We start from the raw sequence: 23,469 nt of genomic DNA on the forward strand, positions 1-23,469 counted from the left end.
CCAGAGTCAGCTCTCAGACTACTGCACTGGGCAGCACAGTTTGGGGAGGAGGTGAGCAGCCAACAGTGGCAAAAGAATAGGTTAGGGACTTATTAGGAAAGCTGGTCCTATACATGTCCATGGGGCTGCATGGGATTCACTCAAAGGTGCTGAGGTAGTTGGCTGATGTGACTGCAGAGCCACTGACCATCATCTTTGAAAAGTCATGGTGATCAGGAGAGGTCCTGGATGATTGGAAAAAGGTAAACCTAGTGCCCATATTTAAGAAAGGGAAAAAGGAGGATCCAGGGAACTACAGACCAGCCAGCTTCACCTCAGTCCCTCATGAAATCATGGAACAGATCCTCAAGGAATCCATTTCTAAGCACTTGGAGGCAAAGATCGTGATTAGGAACAGTCAGCATGGATTCATCAAGGACAAGTCATGGCTGACCAGCCGCGTTGGTCTCTATGACAAGGTGACTGGCTCTGTGAATGTGGGGAGACTGGTGGATGTGATATACCGTGATTTTAGCAAGGCTGTTGATACGGTCTCCTACAACATTCTCACAGGCAAGCTAAGGAAGTACGGGTTGGATGACTGGACTGTAAGGTGAATAGAAAACTGGCTGGAGCATTGGCCTCAGAGGCTCAGTCAATGGCTTGATGTCTAGTTGGCAGCCAGTATCAAGTGGAGTGCCCCAGAGGTCGGTCCTGGGGCCAGTTTTGTTTAATATCTTCATCAACAACAATAGAGCAGGGGTTGTCAACGGGGAATATATGTACCCCGGGGGTACTTTGAAAGGTCCCATGTGGTACATGGGGGTGGGCAGGGAGGGAGCACTGACACCCCGTGCCACTGCCTCACAGGAGGAGAGGTGGGATGGGGTGAGAGCAGGGCTGCACCGATACTGTGCTGCTGCTGCTTGCCATGCCCCTGCTCCACATCCAGTCGCTTGCTGCCTCCCCTCCCCCCAACACACTACTTGGTGTACAGAGAGCAGGGCCACACAGATGCTGCACTGCCACCTTTGCCATGCCCCTGCTCCACGTCCAGCCACTTGCTACCACCACCCCCCGCTGCTTGGTGTCTGGCTGCTTGCCCCCCCCCAGCATACACTTACGAAAAAGGGAGCTACTGGGGTGTACACTTATTTAAAGAAGTTGAAAACCCCTGGCATAGAATACACCTTCAGCAAGTCTGCAGTTGACACCAAACTGGGGGGAGCAGTAGATATGATGGAGGGTATGGCTAGGATTCAGAGTGACCTAGACTAATTGGAGGATAGAACCAAAAAAAAAAAAAAATCTCATGAGGTTCAACAAGGATAAGTGCAAAATCCTGCATTTAGAATGGAACAATCGGATGCATCAGTACAGGCTGGGGGCTGACTTGCTGGGCAGCAGCTCTGCAGAAAAGGACCTGGGGTTACAATGGACAATAAGCTGAATGAGTCAGCAGTGTGCCCTTGTTGCCAAGAAGGCTAATGGCATACTGGGCTGCATTGGTAGGTGTGTTGCCAGCAGGTCCAGGGAAGTGATTATTCCCCTCTATTCAGCACTGGTGAGGCTACATCTGGAGTATTGTGTTTAGTTTTGGGGCTTGCACTATAGAAAGGATGTGGAGAAACTAGAGAGCCCAGTGGAGGGCAACAGAAATGCTGAGGGGGCTGGGTGGGGCACATGACTTCTGAGGACAGACTGAGGAAACTGGGCTTATTTAGTCTAGAGAAGAGAGGTTGAGAGGGGATATAAAAGCAGCCTCCCATGGGTGTCTGGTGCCTTGTGTCAGGGGAGGCACATGCCCCCTCACACCAGTCAGCGACCGGGGGGGGCCCTGGAGGCTGATCCCACTGGCCGGGGGGTGGGAGTGTCCCCTGCAGCCAATCTCTCTCACCATGAAAACAGCCACGCTGCTTCTGGAACTCCTGTGGCCACTTCCGGGAGCAGCACGGCCACTTTTGCTGGAGGCCCCATTCTCCAGCCGGCACTCACAGGGGGGGGCACTTGTGCTCCTGCCTGCCCCCCTGCCCACCAGCTAAACAGGGAGCATGGCCTGACAGGGGTGCACCAGCGCTCTCAGAGTGTGCACATGCATCCTTATGCACCCTGAATAAGGAACTACCTGAAGGGGAATTCAGAAGAGGATGGAGTTAACTGTTCCCAGTGGTGGCAGATGACAGAACAGAGAGCAACAGTATCAAGTTGCAGCAAGGGAAGTTTAGGTTAGATATTAGGAAGAATTGTCTCACTCGGAGAGTAGTAAAGCACTGAAACAGGCTACCCAGAGAGGTTGTGGAATCTCCATCCTTGGAGGTTTTCAAGACCTGGCTAGACAAAGCTTTGGGCTGAGATGATCTAGTTGGGGCTGGTCCTCCTTTGAGCAAGGGATTGGACTAGATGACCCCCAGAGGCCACGTATGAGCCAGAGTAAACTAATCCTGACATCACTGTATACCTGTGCGTGTAAGCACAGTAATTTACTGTGCTGCCAGAGTCCCATCACATACAAGTGGTATATCTGGCAGCACAGTAAATTAGTCTACTGAGCCCCAATTGCTATGCACACATAGATGGTAATGCTTTACTGTGCAGTAAATTAGTCTGCTGCACAGTGAAGCATCTCATGTAGACACACCCTGTATGTGAGACACGTGCTCTGGACACAAGGTGAAAGGCTTATCTATATTCAAACTGCAATCAAAACAACTGAATCAGTTTTAATGGCACCTTTGTTATGTTGATGCAAGGCTTTCAATTTATATTACATTATTCTCCCCCCCCAATTTAAGTTAAATAGGATACTTTCATTCTGGAGTATGGGTATCTCCATGCAGACTAGCTTTGCCATGACTGAAAGTGTAAATAGCATACTTGGGAGCCACTTGTGCCAGAAATTCCTCAACTTAAAACATGGCTCTAACTCTTAATATTCTCTGGATATTCTTAGGTAAGGCCTTCCTTGTCTCAGTGGGAGCATCTGCATGAGACGCTACGTTGCCACAGCAACAAGCTACATCACTGTAACTCGTTGCTATGGTGATATAGCATCGGTGGGCACAAACTGTGATACCGACCCTACTGAGCAGTTTCCCATTACTACTGCACAGTAGTGTGGGAAAAAGTCCATGTGGTGTCAGGACTGCGCAGTAACACTGGTTACTGTACAGTCCAACACATGCGCCAGGTTTCTCAATGTAATACAGATAATCTTTCTTTACCTGCCTAAACAGGGTACTGTGAAAAATCACTTTATGCAAAGAGTACTGAAGATGAAAGATACTGTGGAAAAATGTTATGTTGCTATTACATTTAGGAAAGATGCCTTGACCTTTAGATTCACACTCCATGATCAATAAGGGAAGAAAATACAGCATTATAGCGCACCATAATATTGTGAAGCAACTTTGTAATTTTGTGATAAAAAGCCCTTTTCCACATCAGCCCTGTCCCCCTTGGTTTGTTTCTCCATTTATAAATTCATTCCTTGTTCCAACCACGGTCCTAGAGGTGAAAGTACTATATTTGGTAATTAAAGAACAAAAAATTTAAAAAAAGCCCTTGATTTAAAGACTAAATGGAAACTCCATTTGTACCTCTGCCAATCTCAGCTTGTGTGCCAGGTAGCAGGGCATGCCTTTGCTAAATAGAACTTTTACTTTTAAAATGTGCCATAAATTCTATTAGAGAAAACATAAATAATTAAAGTTAATGCCTGGAAACTGGCACCAGCTACCGGCATGATGACTCAACCTCTTGCAGCTTCATTCATTAGATTCAGCTACAAAAGCTAGAAGTTATAAAAAATGCATGAATAAATTCTTTAAGTATTAACACACTACTTCTTTAAATGTTCGTTCTGGTACAGGTGGTGCTGATCTGAGTCTCTCTCTCCAGCAAATTTTCACTTAAAACAACCCTAGATTACTGCAGTGGCATCTCAGGATTACACTGCCTTAAAAAATGTATTATCAGACTCTCACCACAGCTTATGAGGAATAAAATATAATTACTGTAAAATTTGCTCTCTGGCATCCTAATTAAGAAATGCTGATGGATTTGATGTCATTTACCATCATTTTTCTCATTTAATTTTAAACATTTGAGCCAGATTTTCCATTCTGCTACATTCAATCTTGCATACAGCAAAATGAACCAAAAGAGCAAATCTGCACTACATAATCCCTTCATATATGGCAAGACTTCACAGGTATGAATATGAGGGAGACGGCTCTGTGGCCTATCTGTCTTAGCTTTTAATGCTGTTCAAACACATTCCCTGTTAAATTCATAGCAACAGCAAAGCACCTACACAATGTTATAGAAGGACCTGGTATTTCTTCCTTCCAGGGGTGAAAGCTCTGCTTGGAGTATGATTCTTAGTCTTTGTTGGATTTTATTATTATTATTATTATTTGATAAATTTACTATTCTGTTTTGTTTTGGTTGACTTTACTTCAGGGTGATTTTTTCTCCCTCTTTTTTGTGAGTAGGTGTTTGGCTGCATATTTTTGGATAAGAAGCAATATTATTTTTTTAAATGTCATTTTGCTTCTGCACTAGAACTTCAGCCTCAAAGGAAAGTGAGGCAGTGGCATATAAGGGAGGAGCTGTGTGCATCAGGGAAGGATACATGAGATGAATGGGACACAGTGAAGTGACATCTATTTCTGATTCTCTTTCTGCCAAGTCCAGAAGTCATTAGGAAGGAAGGGGCTGAGAATTAGCATGTGGTCAAACCTTTCTGTCTTTTATTTTAAACAGGACATGCATTTCGTTTTCTCTCAAAACCAAGTAACCTTCAAGTACAGAATACTGTTACTTAATATTTGCGTAAAAAAATTTGATCAGCTCACAATCACACTAAGTTCTTCAGCCTGTATTGCAGAAAACAATCTGATTACTAAAAGAAACACAAGCTTTCAAGTGGGAGGTATGTACAAGATTATAAAACAGGTCAAGATTTTACAATTTAAAAAAAACTGTGGCCATGTTAAATTTCTGACATCCAGTTTTAAAAAAGCCATTTTGAAGTCTGAAAACAGTTTTGGAAAAATGTTCTCAGACGTCTAGTCAATTTGTGTTACTATTATCATCTCAGGCTTTAAGAACACTCTTTGTGGGCACGTCTACATGAGACACTTTACTCGAGTTTAGAGCAAATTACTGCACAGTAATCTACATGTGCAGACACTTACTGCACAATAATTTGCTCTAATCCTGAGTAAATTTGCCACCTGTAAATACAAGTAGCAAATTTACTTGGGAGTAATTACTGCACAGTACGGCACATATAGACAGCCGATCAGAAGCCAATGTGCTCCTGGTCAAGCAGGCAGCAGGGGGTGGGATATTTCTCCCTGCCCCCAGGAGCTGCCTGCTTTCAGGATGGGCTCCGCCACTGGAGCGTGGGCAGGGACAATGTTGCAATCACAACTGGGGAGCAGGGCTGGAAGATTCTTGTCTCCCAGCCCTGGCTCCATGGTCATGATTGCAGAGTGGGGGCTGGGAGCTCCCTGCTGCTGGGGCATGGGGATATTGTCCCTGCCCAGGCTTTAGTGGCAGAGCCCACCCTGGCAGCAGGCAGCTCCCCAGGGCAGGGAGCAATGTTTCAGTCCCCACCAAGAGACAGCTGTCTCCTGGCCCATGCTCCTTGTAAGCTCTTAGGCTAGCACCCTGGGAGAGCCTAGAGCTCCCCCTGCCTGCTGCAGGAGGCCAGTGCAGGGGAAACTCTAGGCTGCTGCAGAGGGCCACTGGGAGCAGAAGCAGACTGCTGCCATGAGCAGCAAATCAGCTCCCGCTTTCCCACACGTGTAGACCCCTGCCTGGGGTGGGTTTACTCTACAGTAAATTAGAGTAAACCCACCCCAGAGCATTTGTATGTGTAGATGCACCTTATATGTCTTAGACAGATCTTCCAGTAGTTACTATCCTATCTGCTACAACTTTTTTCATCTGAGGATTGATGGTTTTTGGCTCTCCTTTGTGGACAAAATTGCCACAAATATGGTTTTTACAATGGGCTTCATAGTCCTTTCTTAATACATCTGTGAATCAGTTGTCACAAATAAATTAACATGAGAAATATATACAAGTGTATATTGTGGACAGTGTTGTTTCTTCCCCACCACTACTCCACACCAATATATTTTTACATTTTTTTCTTTTTGCCAGAGTGAGCCTGCAATTGACTCCAAATTGATAAGCATTCTCAAAACCCATTAGAGTTAATGATGCTTGAATAGGTTAAGGGGATTCAACATTCATAAAATAAATCGCAAAATCAAGAAGGGGGGGAAATTCCTCTACCACAAAGAAGAAGAGGGGGAATTTCCTTTACCACAAAGCCAACAGACAAACAGCTAATAATACAATCAAGTTTATGTCCCTAAAATGATCATTAATAATTTACCTCTTTTGGTAACTACAGTAAGAATTCTCTATCCAACTGAATACTCATACAAGTTATGTCAATAATACGATTTTAACTGTCATCAAACCACTGGATATTTGTATGTTACCACAGCACTTTCAGCAAGAGGTGAAACTATTTAAAGTGTAGTTATGGTTTGAAACATGGTGTCATAAAGAATGACACCATTGTATCCCATTGTACTGCTCCATTTATATTGTCATGTCACACTTTCCCATTATCAAAAATAAGTTTACCAACTTTTTGCTCATGTTTGCATTACAGAAGTAATTCTATTCTGAAAGACTGAACCAGAGTTTAATTTCTTCTGTACATGTTTAATTAAACTTCAGTTGCAGGATATTAGTTATAAAATGTACATACTGATCTCATTTTAAGTATACTTAGGACATCTAAATAAGAACAATAAGACTGCAGTTTGATGTTCAGATTCCCAAGGAAATCTGCAGATTTGGCAGTTAAAATAAATAGTTTTACCTGTAAATTAAACCAAAATTCAGCCCCCCTACTAATATCAAGCACTTTGCTCCAAGAGTAACCCTGTTACAGTCACTAGTAAGATACAAATCAAAGTAATGGGCCAGATTCTGTCACCTAGCAATGTTATAACTAATGAGATGAAAACCTGGACAGACAACTGCCTTAATTTGCAGTGCCTCTTTGGACTAGAATTTCACTTTAAACCAACATGATATCATTTTTGATAAGAGCATCTAGACTTCATGAAGTGTTACCCACTTAAGTGCCTTTAAATGATGCAGCATCTGAACATCTTGAAAGAATCCATATCCAACATCCATAAAGCTCTGTTTAACAGATCACTATAAAATGAACTACAGTGATTTACTGTCCATTCTATCCTATTTTTCAATCAATCTTAAGACATTTATGAGTATTAAGAATGACATACCAATAAAACTTACAGAACGCTGGATCCACAAAAGGACTTAGGTGGCATGGCACAACAGCTAACTTGTAGAAGCCTGCCTGCTGTAGCAGAATCAACATCCCTGAGCTAGTTGCCTAAAATCCTTGTATAAAAACAGAAAAACACAAATGCTGACTAGAGAGCCACTTCAGCCAACTAATAGAAAATGGTAAGGAAAAGTGTCTGAAATCCTACCCCTTTCAGAGATTTGAATACCTTGCCTGCACTCTGGATTCACAACTCTGAGCCCTTTCCTGGAATTAGGTTCCTAACTCCTTTAAAAAGTGAAAGATGGTCAATTATTTGTCCAATATTCAGACTTTAAAGGACTTGCTCAACATGTGGGAGATCTGGGTTCAGTTCCCTCTTCTTGCCAGAGATTCAAGTCCCTGGTCCAACAAACATAGCCCTATTTTAATGCAGTGAGACTAAAATCCAGGTCTCCCCCTTTCCAGGTGAGTGCCATTAGGTCAGGGCAATGGTTTTCTCCCTTTTTAGACTCAAGGCACTCCATGTTAGACTCAAAGCAGCTGTCAAAAAATGCCAGCTCTTAGTTTTCACTCATTTTTTACTACAAAAAAAATAGCAAAGCAAGTCTCCTGTTGCCAAGAACTCAGAAAGCCCACCACAGATCAGAACGTTTTGTACACTATGGATTCCTATTTTATGTATTTAAAGACTTTTTATCATGATCCCTCTTAGTCCTCTTTCTTGTAGACAAAGCAAAAACAAATTCTTCAATTTTTTTTCTCACAAATTATAGTTTTTCTAGATGTCTAACATTTTGTTGGTCCCCTCAGAACTCTCTCCAATTTGTCTACATCTTCCTTAAAATGTAGGGTCATGGGCTTTGAATCCTGAGTAGAAAGAGCTGTCTCCTGGTATAATATTCTGTCATTTCCCTAGTACCATCCTGTTCAGTGTGCTAACTTCTGACAATCTCGTTCTTGGATACCTAGATCTCTCCAGGCATTCTACTGGGAACACTGGCACCTAAGGATAAGCTGGGGATTCCTAAACCCCTCTCTGGATCTGGGCTTTACGCAGTTTTGAAAGTTTTGTCCCAAATATCAATGCCTTGTAGCTAGGAAGCCATGCATAACATTGACATAAACGTTCTGTGATGTTGGTATCTTTCAAATAAAGGCCTGCCTGATAAGTTGTACTTAACTCTACTGAATCTATTTTTCATGCATGCTTTGGATCAGATCCAACGTCCATTAGCGTAAATGGAAAAAGACTCCCATCTACGTTGGTGGTGGGTCAGGTTCTTACACTGGAAAGTAACTACATTATATAAGTAGCATCGGACAGCAAAATTACAGAGAATGCCCAGCATTGTATAAAAGCTAAAATAGAACAAAAAGATAATGAGAAAAACGATGAAAAAGAGCCCACATCTACAGCACACATTTATTTAACTTGAGTCTGATATCTGCTCATCTGACCCATTTCCATCCAATATAGTTGCATTGTATCTATGCTATATAGCATTTTCTCCTGCACCAGGTGTATGCAATTTGTCCTTACTGCATCTTCCAGCTTTTGTTTTTATATTTGAACCGCCCATATGGCAAGCAGGACAGAAATAATTGCAAATGGAGCAAATGGACAAGGTATATGGAAAATGATGGCTAGAGATGAGGTATGAATCTCTTTACCATGTAAAATGAACAGCAGGTATGAGATTCAAACCCAGTCCCAGTTGTGTGATGATGGGATATTGTAACTGGCTACTCGTAGTGACTGGCTGAAAACCTTTTATGACCAAGCCAACTTTCAACTTCTCCACATGGTGTTAGGATATGTGAGCTGCTTTTCCTGAAGACAAAAGAATTGCCATAGTAGTCTGGAGGTTGGCCCACAGCACTGCCCCCATGCTCTGGCTGATTTCTTTAGGATGCGGAAGTCTAGGGTGAACGTCATTTTCTTTCAATGTATGTGGCACAGCCTACTGACTGAACTGCTAAAGGACAGCAGAAGTTAGTCCATGTTTTTTGTTTTTCTCGGTTGTTCATTTGAAATATTGAAAGTGATAAAACAAAAGCATTGAGAAGAACCTCCCCCATCAGGCCCCTCCTTCAAATCCCAGGGGTTTATAAGGCTTTTAAAGTATCTTTTTATTTCTTCATTCCATTATTCAATTCCCTTAGGTAGATAGATTCTTATGGAGTTTAAACTTCAACCTCTTGAAACACAAAATGGAGAAAACCATGGGCACTGCTGAGTATTTGATATTAATAATACATAAAAAGGTAGATGGACATTTACATGTTTCTGTATGGAAATAGAAGATACTCTTTTAAAGAAGGGAACTTGCATAATCAAAGTACATAGAAATTTGAATATAAATACACAAAAATATGAATTTACAATGTCTGGAGGGAGATAGAAACATTCATTTTAAATTTTGCTGATTTAATGTAGGCATATTAATCATACTGCAGATGTGACAAAGACATTATTACAATATATGAGAAGGAAAATTTTTCCTGGCAAAATTCATGATGTTTCCAACCAATTTCACCACCACTGGCTTGGGCCCAAATCACTCCTCTACTGGTTAAATGGTCGTTTTTCTTTATTAAATTTAATAGAGTTATCACATTACAGTAAAAGCTGTGTTAACCGACATTCTACTATCCGGAATACTCTGTTAACCTGAATTTCTGACCGTCTGGCTGGATGCGGGGAGAGAGAGTGGAGAGCTTGCATGTGGTGGTCACTGCCGCTGCCACCCACCACCCCACGCTGCCCCCACTCCGCGTGTGGCTGCTGCCACCACCTCCCTGCCCCCACTCCCACTCTGCATGCAGCCACCACCACCCCCATCCATCATGCCCTGCAGGGGTTTTCAACCCCTGCCTCAGATAACTGGAATTTTTAAATACCGGGCACCCCCTTACCCTACTCATGCTGGTTAACACAACTTTTACTGCATTATATTTTTAGTGACCACGTGTATACTCTAAAACAGAGTCTGTTGAGAAGTTGATGTAAACACCAGTTAATGGGTTTCAATTAAAAAACAAATTTATAAATTCTTTTTAAATTTTTTTAAAATATCTCCTTCCCCAATAGCATTTTTATGAATGAGATGGAGATTCATAGGGACAGAGAAAAGAACAGTCTGCCCTCAGAGGAAAGTGCTCCAAGAAAGTGCTCCAAGGAAGTTCTACCTCTTCAGATCAGGAAGATCTCTCCCCTCCCACATTAACTTGAACTGCCGTATGCTTCTCCCAGGTTTTGAGGGCACTCGTTATTCCACAGTTCTCTGGTCCCCCTCCTTCCCTCCAAGGGGGAGAGAGGGAGAGAGACAGAGAGAGAAGGAGAGCATTGGCTCTTGATAACCCATCCAGAGACAAGTTGTCAGGCAGCTCTACAGGGACCCTGATGTGGAAAACTCCTCTCCCCACCTGCCCCATCCTGCCAATCAGCTGATTGGTGGAACAGGTGGAGAGAGTCATTCTCACGTGGCTGGAACCTTCCCAGGGCTGATTGGTGAGAAGTAGGTAGTTCATTCTCCTGTGGCTGGAACCTCCCAGAGGTCTGAGAGGGTTCCACTGCTGGGCACATCTGCCTCTGCCTGTGCACTCCCCCAGGGTTGACCGGCGAGGGAAAGGGGCAGGCTGTCAATCAATGGGCTCTTCAAATGAAGGGGGTGACCCAAAGAGAAGCCTTCTAGGGCCCCCTGGCTGGAGAGCTCCACTGTGTAGCTCTCCAGCTAAGGGACTAAATGCATACTTGCCCCAATTCCCAAGCTATTTTTCTAGCACTAAGAATTTCTGTAAAATTTTTGGCAATAGAAATGAATTCCAGTCCATGGTCTTTGTTACTCTACCGCTCAAGCTAGAGCAGTGAGAACCCCTGACCTGGAGAATCCATGACCTCTAATACACAGCTGTGTACCTGTGACCTACTAATACACAACTACTGGAAGGAATGTATTCCTCTCATTTGAATCAAGAGCAGTCCAGCAGCATGGAAGGGCTGACCCCTTATTTTGGTGTTAATTGTGACATTCCTCAAAATGCAAACTCATAAACATAAGTAATGTCCCAAAATGTATATTCCTTTGTCAATCCCCTACTGTGCAAACACTCACAGAGAAGCTTCCTCCTACTTCCAAGAGATAAGGAAAATACTGCATGTTAATCTGCTTCACCATACCTACATGAGACACATTAACTTCGCATTGGCATAGTTTACTGCGAAGTAAGCATGTTCACAGTAAACCTCCCTAATTTGCTACCTGCAAAACAAAGCAATTTACCTGGGATTAGTAATGACGCCGTAGCACTCATGTAGCTGCCTGACCAGGAGCAAAATTTGCTCCCAATCAGCCATCCAGCAGGGGGTGGAATATAGCTCTCTGCCTCCAGGAGCTGCCTGCTACTAGGGCGGGCTCTGCCACAGCAGCCCAGGAGGGGACTATCTCCCAGCCCCTGCTCTGCCATCTCAGTCAGGGAGTGCCGTCACTGAGCTTGGGCTGGGAGACCCTTATCTTCTAGCTCAAGCTCCACAGTCATGGGGCTTGGGCTGGGAGACCCTTATCTCCTAGCCTGAGCCCTGAAATCATGAAGCTCAGGCTCGGAGATAAGCATCTCCCAGCAGTGGCCCTGTGACCACGGAGCTTGGCCTGAGAGATAAGGGTCTCCCCGCGTGAGCCCCATGACTGCAGAGCTCGAACTGAGAGATAAACATCTCCCAGCAGCGGCCCTGCAGTTGCCATAGATCAAAATTCCAGGAATCAATGGTTTAAGCCAGGGGTGGCCACCTTGCAGCACACATACCACAACTAGCACAACCAGCCTCAATGTGTGGCACACAGCAGACTAGGAAGAAGACAGGCATTACAGTGGCAGGTTGGGCAGGAAGTAGAAAGTAAAGCAGCAGATTGGGCAGGGGCCACGGGGGAGAAAGCAGACAGCAGAGCAGGACAGGTTGGGCAGAAGAGGACTGGCATGGCACTCAAGGAGGGTGCAGGACTAATTTGTGGCATGCCTGCCAAAAAGATTGGTCCTACTGGTTTAAGCAAAGAAAAGGTTACAGAAAGGCTATTGTTGTCAGGGCAGAAGGTGTTAAGAATTAGATGGAGGAAGGGAAGGGAGCCAATATAACACAGGAAGAAAGACATTAGATGACAGTAAGAAGATTGGTATGCCAACCAAATGCGTACAATATGTTTAGAAAAATACATGGCAGTGTAAGAGTGATATTGTAAGCGTGATGGTGCAGAAATTATGAGGGGCAAGGTTTCTTAGGGCGGTATCTTTTATTGGACCAACTATGTAATTGGGTAAAGTTTTGAATGAGACCTGACAAAGAATGTCTTGCATTCAAAAGCTTATCTTTTTCCCAACTGCATAGTGGGTACAACTACACATGCAATTCATTCAAAGCAATAAACTCTGGAGCAGTTTATAGTGTCCACAGTTATAACGCCTATACATGCACCCAGGACAGTAGCAATTTGAGCTGGGGCAGATCAGTTTACACCAGTGCTGGGTTTACAGGGGTCAGCCCCAGACTTCAGGTGACAGCACTGGGCAGTGGAGGGGCTGGCTTGGACATGAGGGTGCTGAAAGTGCAGAGCTATATGGCTAGACAGCAGGCAGGAGTCTGGCCTGCTGCTGGCTGGGCTAACTGGGCACAATTTATGCCCACAGTCAGTATCTACATATGCATTCAATCACAGTTAATAACCCTGCTGTAAGATAGTACTGTCCCCAACAGTACTGTCTTACAGCAGTGTTAGTTTACTGCGGCCTAATAGTGTCACACATGTAGACGGGGATGCTTTACTCTCCAGCTACTTAATCTACTCTGCAGTTAAGTGCACATATAGATGCAGCCAGCTGGTCCAATAAAAGCTATCACCCTAAGAAATCTTTGCCTCTAGAAAAATCCACCAAGAATGAATTATTGGTAAACAAGGAAGGAAGCTTTTGCAAATTAAGAAAAATAAGGCAAATATACGTGTGGGTTTTTGACTGGATCAATTTCTAGAAAACAGATACCTAAGAGGAAAACAATGCAATGAGAAATCTAGAGGAATAAAACAGCAAGAAAGGGTTTTTTCTACTAGTGTGACCTGGATCTGCTAGACAGCCAGCAAAGGATAGCTAGGAATCCTGCCTGGTTAGCCCAGGTATAAGTATAACTACTGTGCAGATGCAGTCATTAATGAATGCTGTAGCACTGACATCTATCGTATAGCTAGCAACTGTTAGTGTTTTAGGATGTTTCCTTCTAGTAAGTTTATAAATGCTACTGGGCTTTGGATTTAATACAGGAATTTAACTGACTTACTGATGTGGTCACTCAAATTCCAACATCCATATAAAGCAGGGGCGGGCAATTATCTCAGCTGGAGGGCGGCTTAATAATTTTGTTGAGCTGCAGAGGACCATGAGGGTAGCCCTGCCCCTTGACAGGTGCCCCACCCCCTGGTCACCATCTTGAGACTGAAAGTCCTGTCCCAACCCCTGATTTTTGCTACCAGAAGTCCTTTCCCTTTTCCTGAGAGTACTCCTTTGGGTGGGGGAAGGGGGAGGGTTGTCATTTTGGAACTAGAAAAAAGCCAAATCATTTACTAAAAATCAAATATCTACTATAACATATTTTAATTTTATTTCAAAAAATATTTTGCCCTGATTTATGTGTATTTGCATAGCATATATAGAGGTGGATTGCATAATACCTCAAAATAAAGTCTTACTCTTGTATATTGTGTGGAGGCAATGTGGGGTGTGTGTACGTTGTGCTGGGGGGGTGGTGAAGCATAGGGGGTATGGGATGTGTGTGTGTTGGGGGTGTGAGTATATGTGTACATGGGTGTGAAGTTAGTGGGGGGGGTGGTTTGGGCTGGGGGTTGTGTGAGGGGGTGTGTGGGTGTGGGGTTTGTGGGGGGTATGGTTGTGTGTGCGTGTGTGTGCACGTATAGTGGGGTGTGCATGTGGGTCCCCCCCCACACCTGGTGCACAGCCCCACTGCTGGTAGTAGCAGCAGCAGCAGCAAGTGGTGGGCTCTTGGGGTGCTCATGGCCCGTGCTAGTGTGCAGCTTCAGCCAGTTCTGGGAGCTGCATGTGACAGCAAGGAACAGGGCCAGGCCAGCCTGGCTTCATCACATAGGCCTCCCTGTGGCTCATGTGCAGCTCCTGGGACCCATCTAGAGCCACATACTGCAGTGGGAAACCCCACATGATGGAGCTGGTGTCTTGGCTCCACTCCCTGCCACCACATGCAGCTCCTGGGACTCTGCTAGGATGCAAGAAGGGGGGCCAAGCCAACCTGGCTCCATCGCGCAGGACTCCCTGCCACTTCTGGCAGAGTCCCAGGAGCTAAACATGGTGGCAGGGAGCAGGGAAGGACTCTGGCTCCATCATGCGGAACTTCCCCTCGGTGGCACGTGAGTCCTGGGAACTGCACATGAACCGCAGGAAGCCATGTATGATGGAACTGGGCCAATCTGGGCTCCACGCTCCCACCACTCTGCTGGGCCCTGCACTTTGGGCTCTGCGCTCCTGCTGACCCCACACTCCCACCCAGGTGCAGCTTCTCCCTGCCCGTCCCTTCTTTTCTACCTTCTGCTTTGAGTGCTATAGCAGGGACACGAGAAGGAGCTGCTGAAGGCTGGGGGAGCTGAGCAGTTCCCTGGGCAGCTGCAGCAATGACAGCAGCAGCTCTGCCCAAGAGCTGTGCATGCTGGCTGGGGCTGGGGCCCTCCCATGCACTAGGCTGAAGTGCAGCATGCTGCCCCAGTGGGAGTAGGTGGGGCTCAGCCCCATGCAGAGCACAGCAGGAGCCACCATAGGATAGGACAGATACAATTAATTGGTGGGCACTCAACTATGGGCCAGATGAAATAGCCAGGCAGGTCAGATCTGGCCCATGGGAAATATTTTGCCCACCCTGATATAAAGTTTAAAAGCACCCTCTGGTACAACAACGTATATCTAATTAGAATGAAACTAGCAGCCAAAGGAAACAACAAATGTTGCTATTTCCAAGAAAATGGCATCAATAGGCAGCACTGAAAAATGCTAATGCCACTGCTGAATACAATGAAAATTACTAATAGGGAAAAAATGCTGTTACCTTTATATGAACAAGCTGTATACAGTGCTAACAATAGGAATACTAGAAGGCCTTCCAGGTACTAATGTATACATAATAACCCCTCTCCCCATTTGGGAAACTAATTCATAGTGCTTGTCACAGCAGGATCCTGCAGGAGGGCCGTGATCTCCTTAAGGTCCCTCTCACTGTGTCAAGGCCGGCCCAAGGGCACCCTCTTCTTCTCGCCCGCCACGTCTTTGATGTTCAGTATATGTTGGGAGGCTGCCTTATACCGCCTTGGGCACGGCGTATCAGGACCTCTGTCCCCGCAGTTTTCCCGGACTCTTGCGGTCTCCCCGTACGATGGGTGCTACTCAGGCACCCTAGCCTTATGGGCTACGCGTGGCTCCTACCAACCCCTAATACCACGCCCCAAGCCTCGCAGTTGTGATAGACGTTGGTGTGTCTCTCTATACATACACTGCCCCCTTCTCTGGGGCCTTCTCTCATAAGGCACTCCCCTCTTCGGAGCTTGCTGTGCCCCCCCTTGGGCTTCCTAAAATGCTGCCCCCTTCTCTGGGGCCTCCTCTAAAAGTGTTGTCCCACTCAGGGACCCTTGCCTGCTTTGGGTCTCTATATCGAGCCTCCGGTCTTTTAGGCCCACTGTGCTGCTTCCCCTTTTCCGGACGCTGTACTGCTATCCCCTTTTCCTGGGGGACCACTGCAGCACCCTGCCCTTCTCTTGGGCACACCGTGCTGCTAACCCCTTTTTCTAAGGTCCACCACAGCACCCTGCCCTTCTCTTGGGTTTTCTGCGGTGCTAGCCTGTTACCAGGCTCGTCATGCCCCTCTCGGGCTTCTCACGTATTGCCACCCCCCTCTCTGGGGCTCGCTGTGCCCATGCTGGGCTCCCTAATAGTGTTGCCCCCTCTTTGGGGCTCGCTGTGCCCACGCTGGGCTTCTCTAAAGTGCGCTCCCCCTTCCTGGGGCTCACCACGCCCACGCTCAGGCTTCCTAGTAGTGCCCCCTCCTGGGGCTCGTCGTGCCCACACTGGGGCTTACTGCGCCCCCCTTGGGCACCGGGGTCCTCACACTCAGCCATGAGGCCCCTTTAAGGATACTGTGCCCTCACTAGCACCAGGGTTCCCCTACCACTGGGGTCCCTTGGGGTTCAGCCACTCCTCTCTGAGCTTAACTGACCCCACTACTCTGCCCTGCAACTCTCAGGGCCTAGTGTGCCCTCACTGGCACCAGGCTTCCCACTTTACTGTGAGCCCCCCTATGAGGCCTCCTACAGCCTCACCCAAACCACCCATCTAATAAATAACAATGCCAAAGCAAAACCACAAGCCCCTAGGCTGTAACACAAATTGAAGCCACCTGGCTATAACTTAACACCACGGCTCAAGCCTCCCGAGCTGCCTTCTATAACTCTGCTCAAGCAGTACTTGCAGTTCTCACTGCTTCTAGTATCATGGCTGAGAGAGCTCCAGCCTCTCTGGCTACTGGCAGGGAACTACCAGCTTGGCTTCAGCCCTGGGCTTTATAAGGGCCAGGCCCTGCCTCCTACCGGCAGCTGACTCTCCTTAGTTGCCCCGGCAACCCACAGCTGTACTCACTAATCACTGCTAGGGCTCCTTATGCACTGCCAGAGCTTCTCCTCTGGCAGTTTTCCCCTCTCTAGGAGCGGGGCAGCAAGGTGCGCCGCGATAGTGCTAGTAAAACCTGCTGAAAATCTCCTTCAACAAAAGCAAGTAATAGCACTGGTTAGGAAATTATATATACAAAACAGCGCCTACTGGGTATGTCTACATGACACGTTATGTTGCTGTAGCATTGGTGGGCGTAAGCCATGATGCCAATGCTATTATGCAGTAGCAACGAGGTACTGTGCAGTGGCTCATTGATACTGCGCAATAGGGTCAGAAACAACCCATGTGCCACCAGGATTGCACAGTAGCGGCTAGTACTGTGCAGTCATTTAGTACTTGCTTAAGCACTTTAGCAAGTACTAAATGACTACACAATAACAATCACACAGTTGGGGCCATGTGTAGACGTGCCCACTGTTCAGATGTCTCCATCAGCACTCAATTACCCTTCTTAGGAGAAAAAGGTCACTGGGTTAATAGTGTTCTTTTTCCTTTTACATTTTATAAATAATTCAATATGTTTTTTTAAATAGAAAAAATCATACCCAAGGCATGACTTTATTTTTGGTGTTTTTTCTGGGTAAGATACTAGTATATTACATTACCTGCTTTTGCCAAAAAAAGTGAAAATAGTAAATCAGAGTCCCAAGGTTTTTAAGAATATAACATAACTACAATGAACAGATCTGATCATTGATTGCTAAAACATTCAGAATATTTCCTTTGACAGTTTCAAATTCAGTTGCATTATAGCTGTACAACTCTGATGCTGTACATTATAGCTGTACATTAATAGAAGCCTGATTTATCTTGGAAAATATTAACTATTGACTTTTATATGATGAGTATTGGCAAAAGTGTCCAATTTAAAAAAATCTATCCCTTTTATGTGACTCCAGACCATTATTTGTTTCCAAAAGAATAAAATCATGTCATTGGGTCTCTCTCTCCTCTCTGTTCTTTCCAATCTATTTCAGTAACCACACCAATACCCCAAAGCACTTTTGAGCTAGAATCTAATGCCACAAAGTTTGCTATATATACTCTGTAAAATTTTAGTATAACCAATGAACTCCCCATTTCTCCACCTTCAACAGAGACAAATCAAATTTCTTACTTTAAAGCTCCCTGGGGAGCAACTGAACAATAAATGCTTCTATCTGGCACATCAAGATATATAATCTGTTACCATATGTTCAGGGATTCATGGGCTAAATAAATTTAGAAAAGCACTCAAAAGAGAATTCTACCATTAAGTGTTGTGAATTAAAGCTCCTTGTCTCACAAGATTATAGCTTAACATTTTTCTAAATAAGAAGAGTCCTAGAATGAGCAACAAAATATATTTTTAAAATTTATAAACCTTTCCTAAAAATAATAAAAACACTTGAGCTTTAGCTCTGAAAAGAAGTCAAACTGCAATAAATTGCTAATACAAACCAGACAGAGTTAGTTAGCCATGTTAATCTGAAGTCAAGCAGAAGGCAAAGTAGGGATGCACAGTATAGACTAACTGAATCAGAGATGCATAAGCTTTTGTGAGCAGTAGCTCAGTTCATCAGATGCTACCCTTCCCCAACCTGGTGACCCAGGTATTGTACCCTGGCTGCACCCATTTTACAGTAGGCACTTTACCAGTTAGACCTACTTCCCCAGGTCTCTTCAGTAGTTTCTACAGGACCCACATGCTCTTCCCAGCTGTCACTGTAAATAGGAACTTTTATGTGAGCCCAAGCAAAATTGTACATCTGGCCAGTACTTGATTGATCAGCCTTTGGAAAGCAGCTCCTGAATTTACGAGTCCAAATGGTAAAACTTTAAACTCATATAGTCCCGTGCCCTGTAAGTAGCCCTATGATAGCCCCCGTGATAAAGTCCCCCTACTCTAAACCTGACAAAGGGATAGATCCCTTTGGATGGGGATGTCAGGTTTAGAGTACTAAGATCCTACACTCTGTAGTAGGGGCCCTGGTAGTCCCACCATTCCCTGCAGATGGCCCCAAACTGCCACTTAGATCAGTGGTTGTCAACTGCGGGTATGCGTACCCCTAAGGGGCTGTAGGGGGTATGCAGAACTGATGTGGCTGATAATTGCCGTGTGCATGCATACAGATGCAGTGCAGCACACGGGTGGCCAGGAGCACAGCCCGGTCATGTGTAGAACAGCCAGGTCTACCTGGTAAATCTGTTGTGGGGGAAGGGGCTTGGGGGAGGAGTGCGGATGGGGCAGGTGCTGCCAAGCTGGGGTGGGGTGTAGGACCAAGCCACATGTCGGGGGGAGGAGGGGGATGGCTCCCACCGTTACGTGCACCCTGGGTGGGCATGGGGGGCGTGTACCCCCGAATCTGCATGCAGGCCACAGGCAGGCTGCCACTGCAGGCTGCAGCTGGGCTCTTCCCAGTGCGGGGCTGGATCGAGCTGAGCTCGGGGCAGGCAGTGGCAGTGCTGGGAAGTTTGGGGGGCTATGGTGAATTGTGGAGTGGCTGCAGCCCCCCCCTCTCCCCCTGCACCTGTAGCCCTACTGCCATAGGCCCCTGCAGTGATGGAGTAGGGCTGCTGCCCTCCCACAGGGCTCAGTCCCATACCACATCCTGGCTGGGCAGCCCCTGCCCCTGCCCCACTCCCTCCTCTGCCACTGGGGCCTCGATCTGCTCCCCCTGCAGCAGCAGTCCACCCTTACCCCATGCGCACACGCCCCCCCATGCCCTCCTGGGGTGTGCAAAGTAGCAGGAGCTGCTCATGGCTCTGTCCCATACCCCATCCTGGCTGTGCAGCACCTGCCCCAGCCCTATTCCCTCCCTCACCATGGGGGCCTCGATCTGCACCCCCCCTTAAAAACAAGAGAAAAATATAAATATAAAGGGGTACATGAGCTAAAACTTTGAGACAGAAGGGGTACACCTGTTAAAAAAGGTTGAAAACCCCTGGTCTATAGCATACACCTGTACCCTGCCTAACACATATCAGTTCAGAGATCTTTTCTGCTGCAACATTAACAACTGCCTCATAATGATAAGTGTAACTCCTCAAATATTTCTAACTGAAAATATAATAATAGCATTATAATGAATCACACCACATATTTTCTAAAAATATATATATATACCACAACAATAAATTTGTTTCTATTTTTTCTGAGATATAATTGGCATGATTTTTGTCTTTGCTGAAGTACTTTGGCAATTGGGACACTATAGCTGCCCCATTTTTAACATATAATGATAACATTTCTTAACCAACACTTTGATGATGCATTTAAAATTCAGTCTTGGCAGATAATTTTTGCAACTTAATTTCTAAGTTAATTTAAACCCCCAAACTTTACATTAATTGTCTAAAAAACAATGCTAAACTGACCATTTTTTTCAAAATTGTGAAATGCATTAATTTATTTTCCCATTAAACATTCTTTAAAAGTGCTAATTCCTCCAGTGGGTTTTTTGTACCTCTTTGCTTATCACTAGAAGCTCCACTTCAGATTTACATATGACTGAAGTAAGATGGTTTGTCATAGTCAAAAGGCAGATTTCCTGCAAAGGAAAAACAATTATAAAAAGAATCATTTAGTCATCTTTATGGTTTACTTTGTAATAAACCAGTACATAGAGGACTGTTCAACTCAACTGTAACAGTACAGTGGGAAATCCTGAAAAGTACTCAGTGGGCATGTCTACACAAGATGCTAACTGCTCAGTAGCTTAATAATACGTGGACAGTGCTAATATGCTACTGCACAATATTATTAGGTTAGTGCACAGCAGCATCACAAAAAAGGCATTTGCCAGCGCTACTGCTCAGTAACTCCAGTTACTGCAGTTATTTAGTACTTGATCATACAAGTACTCATGTTTAAAACCTGGAGAAACCCCAGAGGAAATTTTGGAAAGATAATTGTAAGTCCATAAAAATCAATGATTTTTTAATGTAAAATACCATCTAAATGGGCATTGAATTCAAATAATCAAATGATGCCTTCTATATGAGCAGCACCTCAGGAAAGAATTCAGCCAAAATGCTTTCAGGGTACAAAGTCAAAAGTGTTACCAACACTGTATTACATAATCTACAAAATGGAAATGCATTTAATCAAATGTGTTTGTTTTCTTTTAATCTTGTTAGGCATATGGCACATTGCTCTACGGAGATGTAGCAACATGGCATGCTATGGCAATGTAGCGATCATGTGTGTCTACATGTGATCAGAAGCTATGTCGCCATCATGACACACTCCCCGCCCCCCAGTATAGTGCTTTGCTACAGTGACAGAGCAACAAAATCTAACTGTGCCCTGTGCATGTAACCTCCCATACTGTGCTATGCTTTAGTACTTCCAAAAGGAAGTCATAAAGTACAGCACTGTGTCAACATTGCCATACAGTGACGTGTAGATGCACCCCATAAAATATGAGACAGATATTCCCTCTTAGCAGCATGCTGATACACTGCTGATTGTGCCTATCAGATGTACAGCCTGATTGTCTCCTTCTACAGAAAGAAGCTAAAAAGAAGGTCATCTATGTGGAATTTCTTCCAGTTGTTTTTACTGGCTGTTTCTAGTGCTTCCCAGTGGCCAACAAGCACCAATGAAGTATAGTAACAGGGCTCCTACTGAAAGTGATTGCTTCATCAGCTTCCTACTATGACGTGGAGTTGCAGAAAGTTACATTCTTTCTCTGCCCTGGAGCACTAGTATGCTTTCCCATCTCCTTATCTGTGTCCACGTCCCATGTCTGCCCCAACTTGCTCTTTCTTCCTGTTCATATCAAAGGACTCATGGAGTAAACTTCCACAAGTTTTGGACAGGGGATATGACTTTATAGACACCTGCAGACTCCACTCCACATGAAATAGAACCACACCATAAATTATTCCATTTTCTAATACGATATCACAAAAACCAAACAAAAGTGTCTGACATTCACCATAAGTAAAAACAATGCAACCAGAATTTCAACTTTGTAAGTAATATTAACACTTAATAAGCTAAGGTAATTGGATATCCAACCTTTATTGACTTCCTTTTTGTACTTTTGAAAATATATCCCCTAAATATTTTTTGAAGTATATTTTCTTTCCAAATATTTTAAATTAACATATTTACCCCTATGAAATCTCCTTCTTCAGCTTCATACAACATTTCAGAGGTGAAAAGTTGGGCTTTCAAATTTGCATCACCATATAGGACTTCTAATTTTCCAGACAGTACTAAATAACATTCATTTGGTACATGTCTTTGCCTTATAATTATTGTTCCAGCTTCATACCTAAAGAGAAAATTAACAATGTAATAAAGCTAAACCTGATGCAATATCAGCAATGCACAATTACTACAGTATTTAAAATGTAAACATCAGTATACAGACATCAGAACATATTCTTCTAGAATGAAAGAAAATGAGTCCATAAATAATTGACCCACTTTCAACAACAGGCATATATGGTATTATACCAGCATCAGAATGCTATACCACAGAAATTGAAATATAAACCTAAGCCGAACATGCGATTATCAGGATCATGTAATTAACAGCAGTGTGCAAATCATCACTGGTTCTTTGCATACACATTTCCTGTACTTCTACTACAAACTGTTAAATATTTATGCAAATGATATATTTAAATACATAAATACACACATATTTTGCATATAGACAGAACACGCAGCATTCTGAAAGTCTTGAGCCCTGGATACCAAACTACTGATCTGCAGGATCTCCTGACTGACCTTTACAGGAGCTGTGAGAGTAGTTGCAAATAATTACCTCAGGTCGTATCTGTACATGAATGCACAGAGCCTGGGAAACAAACAGGGAGAATTGGAAGTCTTTGCACAGTCACAAAACTATGATGTGACTAGAATAACAGAGATTTGGTGGGATAGCTTGCATGACTGGAGCGTTGTTTTGGATGGGTATAAACTGTTCAGGAAGGACAGGGAGTGGAGAAGAGGAGGAGTTACACTTCATGTAAAAGAGCTGTGTGATTTCTCAGAGCTCCAGTATGAAACTGGAGATAGGCCTGTTGAAAGTCTCTGGGTTAGTCAGAGGAGATAGCAACAAGGGTGATGTTGTGGTTAATGTCTATTATAGACCACCAGACCAGGGGATGAGGTGGAATGAGGCTTTCCTCAAACTGTACAGGTTTCCTGATCACAGGACCTGGTTCTCATGGGGGATTTCAATCACCCTGACATCTGCAGGGAGACCAATACAGCAGTGCACAAGCAATCCAGGAAGGTTTTGGAGAGTATTGGAGACAACTCCCTGGAGCTAGGGTTGGAGAGGCCAATTTTGGGGTTGTGTTCTTCTTGACCTGCTGCTCACAAACAGGGAAGAATTGGTGGGAAATGTAGTAGTGGATGGCAAATTGGGCAGCAGTGACCATGAGATGACTGAGTTCAGGATCCTGAGGAAAGG

At 44.5% G+C, this 23,469-nt stretch overlaps 1 protein-coding gene across 1 annotated transcript in view; it reads right to left on the reverse strand.

Annotated features, from left to right (window-relative positions):
• Positions 1-22,700, reverse strand: part of LOC112548119 (cyclic nucleotide-binding domain-containing protein 2-like) — a 94,001-nt gene extending 71,301 nt beyond the window's left edge. The window contains exons 1-3 of the mRNA XM_025192535.1: positions 22,690-22,700; positions 22,155-22,317; positions 20,500-20,583 (exon numbers count right to left, since the gene is read on the reverse strand). Coding sequence (XP_025048320.1) covers positions 20,500-20,583; positions 22,155-22,317; positions 22,690-22,700 — 258 coding nt within the window. The remainder of the gene's footprint in view (positions 1-20,499; positions 20,584-22,154; positions 22,318-22,689) is intronic.
• Between the last annotated feature and the right edge of the window lie 769 nt (positions 22,701-23,469).

This window comes from Alligator sinensis, unplaced genomic scaffold, assembly GCF_000455745.1.
Source record: "Alligator sinensis unplaced genomic scaffold, ASM45574v1 scaffold134_2, whole genome shotgun sequence".
Taxonomy (NCBI): domain Eukaryota; kingdom Metazoa; phylum Chordata; order Crocodylia; family Alligatoridae; genus Alligator; species Alligator sinensis.